Here is a 12,523-nt window from a genome sequence, read left to right as displayed (position 1 = left end):
CTAAATCATTTGAGTTTTCCGACCTTAATTCGTTGATGAGTTCTTACCATCAACACTTCTCTTCTAGCTTTGCTGTTTTCTATTCTTATTTCTACCAAAAAAATAACTTTTTCTTTTATATTTCCCTAGAGAAGAATTAATGATAATCATAAATATTATACAAAAAAAATTTGATGTGTCCCTAGACAATAATCAATGATCATCATAAATATGATAGAACTTCGAGTCCACGCCCTAAAATCAGTGGGAGGAAAAAAAAAGATGTAGTGAGGCCAAAATGAGACTCCTTCCCAAAACTTCTTTATTATTTTGCATACAAACAGAGGAGCAAAGGAGATAAGTAGCAAGTCAGGATTCTAGTAAAGGGTAGGTAACATGTCTTCAAACTACAGCATCAACCTCATATTGGTAATAATTTAAACCCTAAATAGGAATAAACTGTTGTTCAATATAGATATACAAAGTCACAGAATGAACAAAACATCAATTATGTTAAGGGAAGGAAGGAAGTGAATTCAGTGTGGAAGATTGTTTACTGAATTCAGTGTGAATTCAGTCGTCGTAGGATGCGTGAGGAGCAGCAGTGCATCCAGGGCTTAAGGGATCTTCAGATCCACAACAATGCCAATATTGGAAAACCTGGCCAGAGTCAGGAGTATCCATTGTGCCCCCAGAATACACACTCTCGAATTTCCTCTTCGTTTCTCCTGTGGCATAGCATAGGGTCATCAGAACAGAAATTATGCAAGTGAGAATCTGAACACAGCAACTTGTAATAAAATGACACACAATACAGAAATGACATTTTACAAGCTTGAGGAAAATCACAATAAAAGAAAACCAAAGCTAATTAAAATCAAAGCAATTGTTGTGCCACGAAAGGGATGATAAATGTAAAACCCTGTATATAGTTTAAATGTTAGTAGAGACTTATTTTGTTTTCAATAGTCACTAGTTGAAACAAAGAGAGGTTAAGCTTAGTCATACTTTATTTTTCAATCATCAGAAAAATGATAATGTTAAGTTGGTTGGTCCCAACATTGTTTTTCTTAACTTAATATACTAACCTAGAAATAATAATAATAAGATAAAAAAAATGGGGGAATAAAAGTGCTGAACGACTTTGAATATATGTTTAAATCTTTTACAAAAGGAAATAATGAAGAAAACCAGATAGAGAATGACGAAATGAGGCTATATAAACTACCCAGAGTAAATAAAAGACAATTTAATCACTAATACCAAGTATTCCATCTAGAGTGAAAGTGTTTGATTGGCTATTGGTGTTGGAGAAGTTGAACGTTCATGAGAATATACAACATAGGTGCCCGTACCAATCATTGTCCCCAGGGAGGTGCGCTTGCCATAGGTCGAATGGGGAGACGATCACTCATGTAGTGCACACTAATTCAAAAGACTGTTCTAAGCTGCTCAAAGAGTTTGGCATTTCGATCCTGCAGTCAGCTGTTAGTGTGTAAATTGAAGGGAGGCAGGAGGATATCAAAGTTGTGGACAGCAGCCATTCTTGCTATCTTTTGGGCTGTATAATTTGAAAGGAATAGCAGAATATTTGAAGTAGGGAGAAGAATCAGCAGAAAAGCTATGGGAGAAGATTAAACTTTGGGTTGCAACCTGGGTTTATAAAGTCAAGGTTTTGAGGGAGTATCCTATCTAGACCTTAGTAGAGAATGGGGAAGTTTTTCGTATAAAAAATGGGGTAGCTTTGTACTACAATGTTATTTCATCTATGTTTTTGGTTGTTCTGAAATCAATTCTGACCTCCTTTCCTTTTGTATTTTTTCTCGTCTTAAGACAAGCTTGTTTCTTTTCCCAGTAACTACAAAGTTCATGCTCAAAAACATCTTCTATTACTAAATGTAAGAAATACTAAAGTATCTTTAATTTTGGTGGAGTCAAAAAGAAAATTTTCCACCTAACAATCTGACCAACTAGTATCCAAAAAAAAATACCAAGGATTACCAACAAAAAAAAAAAAACCATCAATGCAAGAATCTATTTAACATAAAATTGTATAGCTATTAGCCAGATTAATTCAGAATACTGGAAGTGTACTTAATAGAACATGGAAATTCAGAAAGGGTGCAACCCAACCCAGACCAGCAGAAGGTATCTTCTTTTCTTTTGGTTTTAAATTTATACAAAAACTAAGACAGACCCTCTCAATCAGAGCCAGTATAAGGGGTTAGAAACACAAAATCACAGGGAAACATTCACAAGAAACAAAGCATTTCTATAACCCTCTTCAACCAGAAACACCAACAATTAATTTTAAGAGACAGATAACAGTGAAGAAGAAATACCACCAAAATGAGAAGTATGGAAACGACAAGCTCGAGGGTGATTGAAAGAAATGTCGAACTGGGTTTTGCAATTCTTGCAAGTTCTAAGGGTCGTTTTCTTAATTGGGTCGATGGAGCACCGCAGCTGAAGAAATCTCCAAGTGGGTCTCTGCTGGTTTTGATGGCGCGGAAGCAATCGAGGAAGAGATGGAGTGTGATACAGAGTCAGAGACACAGCCATTAGTAGGAGTAGTAGTACAGCCCACAAAGCCAAAAATACCTTTGTTCTTCTCTCTACTACAATATACTTATTATTGTTTTTTTAATATAAAAAACGGTAATAAAAAATCTTTTAATTAAATTTTACTTGTAGCATATATTATTTTAAAAATAATAATGCTTGAATAATTAAAGAAAGGCCAGTCATGCACTATGCAGTAAAATGCATTACATATGTCATTACTATATACTAAGGGACTATATACCCTTTTACTACAATTATTTGTCCAAGTTTTTATTTATGAAAAGTGTTGTTATTTGGCGCCGTAATTTGTCTATCATCATCATCATATAAGGTAGCACTTAATTAGTTAGTGATAATTTATAATACTTATTAAATTCAAATAAGTGGGATCCAATATTAAATTACATAAATAAAAGTATGTCACTTAGGCTTAGCAATTCTCATTTCCAAACTCATCCTTTTTTTTCTTTTTGCCTTTTAGCACGAAATGTGCTTTTGAATATATTGTATGTTATATATTTTTTATTTCTTAATAATATTTATTTTAAATATTAGTATTATTTATTCTTATCTTTTTTTTCTTCTTTGGTCATTTAGTAATATTTTATGTATTGGTGAGTAAATTAACTTTTTATTGTCATTTCTTAATATCAAATATAAAAAATTAAATATTCAATAATAATATTTTTAATCACTATCCATAAATATTAAAACATTAAAAAAAATCTTATAAAAACAAACAATATTAATGCTATGGATATATAAATTATATTAAAAAGTTAATAATATAAAAATACATATATTAATATAATTTATTTTTTAATAATACGTATAAACAAGTACCAATTTATATATATATATATATATATTTAATGAGAATGTAGAAAATGAATTGAGAAAAATAAGGTATATTTTCTTTTCTAAAATGTGAATGACACGTTTTAAATTTTGACTTATTGAGAAAGAGTATATTTTAGGAGAAAACAATGAATGATTAACCAATTATTGTATTAGAGTTTTGTATTCTTAATTATATATGTTATTAATTATTTTTATACATCCAAACAAACAAAACAACAATTAGATTAAGGCCTAATAAAAATTCAATAGTTAGAAAAAGGTAAAATCATGCCACATTTTATTATATTACCGGTAAAAACAATTGTTTAGATTTATTTAGAAAATATATTAATTTATTTTTATTATATTTTTAATTGTCATTTAAATTTTAAATAAATAAATAATATCATATACTATAAAAAAAATTGACACAAACATATTAAAAAAAAGTAAATCAAAACATTGTCTATAGTATTTTTTAAAATAAATAACATCATAATTTTTATTTTTTATTTTAAAAAATTCGTTAAACTAAGAATCCGTTAGATATACATTTTTTATATATAAAAATATAATACATTCTAGTTTTAAAGTAAATTATTTAATGTTTGTTGAAAAATAAAATTTGATACCTCAGAATATTCCATTGTATACAACTGTACACAGATGGTTCTAGAATTAGGCACATCCCACACTTTTAGGAATTTCTCTATACACGTATCAATCATATTGTTTTGGAATATTTTTCTGTTATGTCTACTGTATTATAAATACCCAGTCCAGATATTGTATCAATTAAGTGAGGAAATTAATATACAGATAAACATTCAAAACATTATTTACGCCTCTCTTCCTTCTTTCCTTTTTCAATATTTTCTTTGATTTGGTATCAGAGCCAATGGCGTCTTTAGGGTCTCAATCCGTTTCTTCCATTAGTCAAGAACGCCGCCAAGATCCTCCACCCGCTCCACCGGTCATCGACACTGATAATCGGCCCCCCGCTCCGCCGGTTGTTGAAGCTCCTGCTGTTCCCGTTGTGCAAGCCCATGTTGCTCCTTTGCTTGCTTCTATCACAGTTCGTCTAGACCGTGACAACTATCCTTATTGGCGTTCCCAAGTTCTTCCTGCCGTTCGTGCTCACGACTTTGAGGGGTTTCTCCTTGGTACCCAACCTTGCCCACCGCAATTCCTTGATCTTCCTGCTGATCCTACTGCTATCGTGCCCAGGCAGCTAAACCCCCAATTTACTCTTTGGATTCGAACCGACCAAGCTATCTTGAGTTGGCTTTTAAACTCTATCTCTGAAGCTATACTGGGCCATGTTCTTCGCTGCAATTTTTCCCAAGAACTATGGCTTCTTCTTGAAAATCTTTTCACGACCCAGCCTCGTGCACGCATTCTCCAGCTGCGATTTCAACTCCAGTCTCTAAAAAAGGGAGCTCTGTCTGTTCATGATTATATTTTAAAAATGAAAACTATTGCTGATGGTCTCACTGCTGCAGGACAGGTCTTTAGTGATGATGATCTGATTCTTTACATTCTTGGTGGCCTTGGACCCGAGTATGACTCGGTTGTCATTAATCTTACTTCCAGGATTGACCACATCACCCTCTCTGAAGTTCAGTTTCTCTTACAGAGTCAAGAGATGAGGCTTGACCAAATCAACTTTGTTGTTACCACTGAACTTTTGCTTTTTCTCACTCTGGCAGATCCTCTTTCCGTGGTTGGGGTCGTGGCCATGGTCGAAGCAACCATGGTTGTAACGCCCTGGTTACCCCAGAACAGTTACGGTGAACCGGAAATTTGACCCACTACCCGAGTCCTTTGGTTAAAAACGTGCTCTAAGTGTGATTAACAGGCTAAGGTGGAAAACCAATCAAAAGGAAATGATATATTTCATTAAGTATATAAACTGCTCATGAGCTAATCAAAACATTTACAAGTTGTTTATAGTACAAAATGGTCATTACTGTTTCAAATTTACAACCCCGCCGACCTAATAAGCGGCAAAAATAGGGTAAACCCCCTAGTTCCTCTGAGAACGCCTTGGCCGTGGTGGTTAAGCGGCCGCATATGTACACATCACCACCTAAGCTCTCCACTCAAGGCTGGGTGAGCTTTTCTTTCCCTTTACCTGCACCACATAGCACCCATGAGCCAAGGCCCAACAAGAAAACACAATATAGCATGATATAATATCAACAATGATCATAATAATCATTCAGGACTTTCAGTCCAAAACAGATAGGTGACAGTCGCAAAAGTCACTAAAGTGGGTACAACTCCCTTTAGCCATGTGACGATAGGGTCACTAGGGCTTAACAGATAAGTGAACCTTTCACTAGCTTAAACAGGATAGGTGCATGGTGATTAGTCACCAACATAACCTTCCTCATGACTCTAGAGTCATAACTATGGAACTCTGTTCCCTAGCCATGTGACAAGCAGTCACCTAGGCCTTTGGCCCTGGCTCTCAGTAACTAGTCTTAGACTAGCCAAGCGTTTATAAGTTTCATCGACCTTAGGGTCAGTCCAGCATTAATGCCTTAGAGCCATTCAATGCTGATATCGATTAGATCTAATCTTCATTCGGCCCTGCGTTCAGGACGCTTATGCCAGTTCTAACTCTTAGGTCAGTATCCCTAACTAGTCAGTGCTATATACAAGTAAACAATATTCGCTAGCATGTAATATGCAATCCTTGTCCACATTTATCAACCAACATACCTCAATAACAATCATGCATGTCACATACACAGGGTGCAGTTTTCTTACCTCAGATTCGAGCTAGAATGACTAAAAGAACGACCCTTGAGAACGATCAACCTTTAGTCCTTTAGCAGTCACCTAGTCATAACCAAATACGGGACATCATCAATAAAAATGATCAACATAGGTTTCCAAACCAATATCTAGCCTCCAGGACATCAATCCAAACTAATCCAAGTAGTAGGAACAATCCCGAGGCCTAAAACTATGTTCTCGGGGTCAAAACACTCAAACGGGGTCAACCCTGCTCAAGGGTTGCGGCCCTGACACCTTGGGCCGCGGCCCCCAGCCACTTCAGGAGAAAGGGCCGCAGTGCCCAACACCAAGGGCCGCGGCGCCCAGCAAGGGCAAAATTGCTCCACCTGCTTCATCGAGCTAGGGCTGCGGCGCCCAAGAACAGGGCCGCGGCCCCCAACCTAGAGCCATCCCCAAACATGATTTTCAACATCCCAAAGCCTCCAAAATCATGCCTAAACATTACCAAATCATCAAATCAAAGTTCCCAAGCTTCCCAATGGTCCAAAACCATCAAAACCCAAGGCTCAATCGAACCAAGAACTCAACGATTCACAAAATCAAATTCAAAGCTTAGAAACTCTAAAATCTCAAAACTTAAACTTAGATTACCTTCAATTAGGTTGTTTCTCGTCAAATCCTTCGGTCAAGAAGCTTCTAATCTTTCCTAGGATCGCTATGCCTCGATCCTCGCTTGATTCTAACTCCTAGAACTCGAGATTTCTTCGAATACGCTTCGAACGGTAAAAATGAACTAACGGGAAAGAACGAGAGGTTTTCTAATGTACGTTCTATCTGACAAGCTACTTCAAGCTTAAGTAACCTCAAATAAAACCTAGTGCTCGGGGCCCCAAAAGCACCCCCGAGGACATTATAGTCAAAACTTCCAGAATTCCATCCTGATCTCAATAACTCCCAATTTATCATCAAATAACATTCTCATTACTCAATATCCCAATAAAAGACCCCCGTTATGAAAAAACCGCTAACTCATAATATAAGACCGTCTCATGCAGAATAGCTCAAAAATATCTCCATAATAATGGGATCTCATTCACAAATCACAATATGCACCCAAATACACAAATATACCCTTAACGGTCAAATTATCAAAACACCCTAATATTCAAATGTGGACCCATATGCATGCATATAATATCATATCATAATATAATTCACATATACATACATATTATTAATTAATGGCATAATTAAGCAAGTATGGCCCTCCCGGCCTACTAATCCTGCCATTAAACCACATCGGAGAATTCGGGGCATTACAATGGTCGTCTTGTTTGCAAACTTTGCAACAAACCAGGCCACCCAGTAGCCAAATGTTACTATCGTTTTGATAAGGCCTTTACTCCAACTCCCTTCAATCCCAATCCGTCTGCACATCCTCACCATAATGTGGCTGTCAATTTTGGTGGTCACGGACAGCAAGCTTATCTAGCTAACTCAGACCAGCACTCTCCATTTGCGGATACGCATTGGTACCTTGACAATGGTGCCACAAACCACATCACCGATAATGCTAAAAATCTCAAAGCTCCAACTGAGTATCATGGTAAGACTTAATTGACAGTAGGCAATGGTCAGTCTCTTTCAATTTCTCATATTGGAAATTTTGTTCTTAAATCGGTTGGTGATGCAACATCTTTTAAACTCAACAACATTCTTTGTGTCCCCTCTATTACCAAAAATCGATTAAGTATTTCTCAACTTACCAAAGATAACAATGCATATGCCAAGTTTTCTGCTAATTCTTGTTTTTTGAAGGACATGGATACGAAGAAGGTTCTTCTTCAAGGGAAGGTTAGCAATGGACTCTATCAACTCACAATTCCACCAGCATGTTCTCCAAGTCACGGTTCCACTTGTCTCATAGCTCAAGTTCCAGCAAATAAAATTTCTAGTCCACGTCTAGAGTCTGTCAAGTCTTGTTTTAGTGTTTCTGTCAATGAGTCTGAGCTATGGCACCTTAGGTTAGGCCATCCTTCCTTCAATGTATTCAAGCATGTTTTAATCAATGAAAATAATACTTTACCTTCCAATTTGCATTTTTGTTCTAGCTGTCAATTGGGTAAAGCTCATCACAAAGCGTATCCCTCAACTATTAAAGAAACCAAACATGCCCTTGACTTAGTACATTCTGATATTTGGGGACCTGCTCCTATCATGTCTAGACATGGATATAGTTATTATATCCATTCCATTGACGATTTCAGCAAGTATACCTGGATCTTTCCATTAAAAACTAAAAATGAAGCTCTCCAAGTTTTCAAGACCTTCCAAACCCAAGTTGAGCGCCAATTCAACACTCAAATCAAAACTGTCCAAAGCGATTGGGGAGGTGAATATAACTCTTTTGAGCCTTTCCTTCAAGACTTAGGAATTAAGTTTCGTCATCCTTGTCCACATACCCACCAAAAAAATGGCAAAGTCGAACGAAAATGTAGGCAAATCGTTGAAACCAGTTTAACTCTCCTTGCTCACTCTAGTATGCCTCAACGGTTTTGGTGGGAGGCTTTTCAAATAGCCACCTTTCTTATAAATCACCTTGTTACTCCTGTCTTGAACTACAAAAGTTCGATCCAAAAGTTATTTAAACTCACACCAAATTATAAATTTTTAAAGGCTTTTGGTTGTGCTTGTTATCCCTATCTTCGTCCTTATAATTCCAAAGCTAAGTGTGTTTTTATAGGTTATAGTCCAAGTCACAAAGGTTATATGTGCCTTCATTCTTCAGGACATGTCTATATTGCAAGTAGTGTGTCATTTGATGAATCTGACTTTCCATTTGCTGCAGGTTTCACTTACACTGCAGCTTGTACAGATTCTGCTATAAAATCGTCCCAATATCCCCAATGGTTACCTTACTTGCCTACCGTAACTTCTGAACATGCAGCTGGAACTATGGTTGTTGATAAAGTGCACTCCTCTTCTTCACCTGCAGAAGAACTTGCTCCTTTTTCACATGTTCCTTCTTCTCCGTCACCCAACCAAACCAACCCAGGTAGTTCCCATTCTCATTCTACTGTCCATTTACATGTTTCTCACCTTTGTCTTCCTTGCAGGAAGCACCACACACACCAAATCATTCATCTTTATCATCTCCTTTACCATCTCCACTGCCTCTTCCCAAACCATCTCATCCCATGATTACCCGAGTCAAGGCCGACATCAGGAAGCCTCGAGTTTTTCATGATTTTTGTCCATTACTGATTGCTTTAATGATAGAATATGAACCTGAAAGTGCTGATCACGCTCTTACTCTTCCTCATTGGAAGTCTGCCATGGATGATGAGTACTCGGCTCTTATGAAAAACAACATTTGGACCCTTGTTCCTCGGACTCCTGCTATGAGTATTGTTGACAATCGTTGGGTATTTCATATAAAAAAGAATCAAGATGGAACTGTTCAACGTTACAAAGCACGCCTTGTTGCCAAAGGTTTTCAACAAAAACCAGGTGTGGATTTCTTTGAGACTTTTAGCTCTATTGTGAAGAGTTCTACAATTTGAGTTATTCTTGCTCTTGCTCTTGCCAGAAATTGGGATATTCAATAGGTGGATATAGACAATGCTTTTCTCAATGGCACCCTCACTGAAACTGTCTACATGTCTCAACCCCTTGGCTATGTCAATCCTGCCTTTCCTCATCATGTCTGTAAGCTTAATAAAGCTTTGTATGGGCTTCGTCAAGCTCCCCGTGCGTGGTTCGATCGTTTAAAAGAAGTTCTCTTATCTCTGAATTTCAAGAACTCTGTCTCAGATTCATCTCTCTTCTACTACATAAATGAAGGTGCTGAACTCTATCTCTTAGTTTATGTTGACGACATCCTCTTAACTGGCAGCAATCATCATAGGGTCAACAATATCATCACTCAACTCAAGCAATATTTCTCTCTGAAATCGTTGGGGTCTATGACTTACTTCCTTGGCTTTGAAATCACTCGGGGAGCATACGGTATTCATCTTTCTCAAGAAAAATACACGACTTATTTACTTTGAAAGACCAATATGCTCAAGTGTAACTCAAGCCCCACACCTATATCTCAAGGCGTAAAGCTGAGCATTGGAGATAGCAAACTCTTTGATGAACCTACTTTCTTTCGAAGTGTCATGCGAGGTCTTCAATATCTTACCTTGAGCAGACCCGATATAGCATTTATTGTGAATAAATTAAGCCAATTTATGCATAGTCCTACTTAACATCACTGGACTGTTTGTAAAAGACTTCTCATATATCTTCGCGGAACTATAGGCCAGGGACTTGTCTTTAAACCCTCAAATCATTGGACAGTCGAATGCTTCAGTGATGCGGATTGGGCTGATTCCATTGACGATAGAAAGTCGACTACTGGTTATTGTGTGTGTCTGGGAGGTAATCTAATTACTTGGTGCTCCAAGAAACAGAAGGTTGTTGTAAAATCATCAACCGAAGCTTAATATAGGGCATTATCTCACACTACCACCGACGTGGCCTGGCTGCATTCACTCTTCAAAGAACTTGGCTTTAATCACAAAGTTCCTACTATGATTTGGTGTGATAATGCAGGGGCCAAACAACTCACCTCCGACCCTGTTTTTCACAGTCGAACCTAGCACATAGAAGTTGATGTGCACTACATTCGTGATTTCATCAAACATGGTCCTGTTGAAGTCAGACACATTCCAACCCATGAACAAATAGCTGACATATAAAAATATAATGCATTCTAGTTTTAAAGTAAATTATTTGATGTTGTTTAATAATTTAAAATTTAGTATTCATAATAATTTAAGTTTGATGCTTTTTATGTTTTGATTTATATATTATATATGGTGATTCTAGATAGAAATATGTGTTCCGTTAGGCGAGAGTCACAAAATCACTTAGTTAAATAGAGAAATCATCTCAATTGATGAAAAATCTATAACTTTTCATTAACAACCTTCCGATAAAAGTAATGAAATCCAATTATTTCTTACTTTATGAGCTTGACCCACAATTTTGATTATCACGAACTTAGTTCTTGATAGTCACCGTAGGGAAGAATCTATAAGAGTTTGATATGTGACTATTTATTCTAAGAAATTTAACCATGTTATGAGTCTAATAAACACCATTCGTAGGGAGACGAAATCAAAGCGTCATGAGGCCCTACTAAATTAAAATAAACTTTATAAATTAAAACTATGAATTTATAAAGTTTATTTGATCAAATTTTAACTATTTAATTAATTTGTTTTAAAGCGAACAAAAGGTTATATATAAATATATATTATTCAATTAATGGCTAGAACAATTAAAATAAGTAATTTCTCATTAAAAAAATTAAACGACAAAATAAGAAATATATATTTATGTCTTACATATATGTTTGGATAAACATAAAACATTAAGTGAAAAAATAAATAATTAATAAAAGAATAAATTTAAACACATAAATGTTTTTTTTGTAGTTTTGAAAACATAATTGATAGAGTAGTTTAAATACTTTAATATGAAATTCTAAAATATGTGATGAAAAATTATTATGGCTCATTTATTACTTTTTATTTTTATTTTTAATTTATTTATCTTATTTAGATGACTTTATTGTTTTTTTAATCGATTTAATTTATTTAGAAGACTTTAAAACTAACGGTGTTAGAAATAATTAAAAAAAATGTGTAGATAACGGAAATTTTTGGTTTTAACGGTTTTTTATTTTTTTAATGTTAACTTTAACGGAATATTCTTATATTTAATAGAATATTCTTATATTTAACGGTAGTTTGTAAATATCACTTAGACTTAAATAAAATAAAATAAGTAGTTAAAAAATTAAAATATGATATTTTTGATATATTTTACAATGATAATTATTTAGAAATAATAAATAATTAAACAAATTAAAATATGATATTTTTGAGATATTTTACAATGATAATTATTTAAAAATAATAAAATCATATGTTTTATAACTCAAATAAAATTTAATTAAACTTAAACTCACTTATTAGAATAATATTATATTAAACATATAATATAATCTACTGTCAATTAGCAACAAATTGTTTTTAAGAAAAAAAACTATCACGAAACTTAAATTTAAAGTCCACGTATAATGTTTAATATTATATTAAACATATAATATATAATCTCTTGTTGTCACTCCCGAATTAAAAAACTAGAACTAACATATACTAAAACAAAAATAAATAAATTATTTAATTAAAATAGAATATTTGTTTGAAATTTATATGACATTAATATAAATTTAATAAAAATAATTAATAAATTCTATAAATAAAACTAAGTAAACGTGCTACTTATATCTAGTAATTAATATAAATTTGTAGGTACTTTACAGTAAAAATCCAACCGA

General features: G+C 34.6%; 1 protein-coding gene and 1 pseudogene across 1 annotated transcript; one reads left to right on the top strand and one right to left on the bottom strand.

Moving 5' to 3' along the window:
- Positions 1-267: 267 nt before the first annotated feature.
- On the bottom strand, positions 268-2,600 carry LOC133788976 (uncharacterized). Its single transcript, XM_062226676.1, has 2 exons — positions 2,322-2,600; positions 268-707 (listed from the first exon to the last, which is right to left on the bottom strand). Exons 1-2 carry the CDS (start codon positions 2,539-2,541, stop codon positions 553-555), a joined length of 375 nt encoding a protein of 124 aa, XP_062082660.1. The 5' UTR covers positions 2,542-2,600; the 3' UTR covers positions 268-552.
- Positions 2,601-4,891: 2,291 nt separating this feature from the next.
- LOC133792904 (small nucleolar RNA Z247) lies at positions 4,892-5,003 on the top strand (annotated as a pseudogene).
- Positions 5,004-12,523: the final 7,520 nt, after the last annotated feature.

The sequence above is a fragment of the Humulus lupulus genome, chromosome 7 (assembly GCF_963169125.1).
Source record: "Humulus lupulus chromosome 7, drHumLupu1.1, whole genome shotgun sequence".
NCBI lineage: Eukaryota > Viridiplantae > Streptophyta > Magnoliopsida > Rosales > Cannabaceae > Humulus > Humulus lupulus.
The sequence above is the reverse complement of the archived record's forward strand: the minus strand, read 5'-3'. Positions and strand labels throughout refer to the sequence as shown.

What these genes read in the sequence shown, in the direction of transcription:
- LOC133788976 (XM_062226676.1), bottom strand. Translation starts at nt 2,541, where the DNA reads ATGGCTGTGTCTCTGACTCTGTATCACACTCCATCTCTTCCTCGATTG. An exon ending in CCATACTTCTCATTTTGGTG is followed by an intron (nt 708 to 2,321) that starts GTATTTCTTCTT and finishes GCTATGCCACAG; the next exon opens with GAGAAACGAAGAGGAAATTC.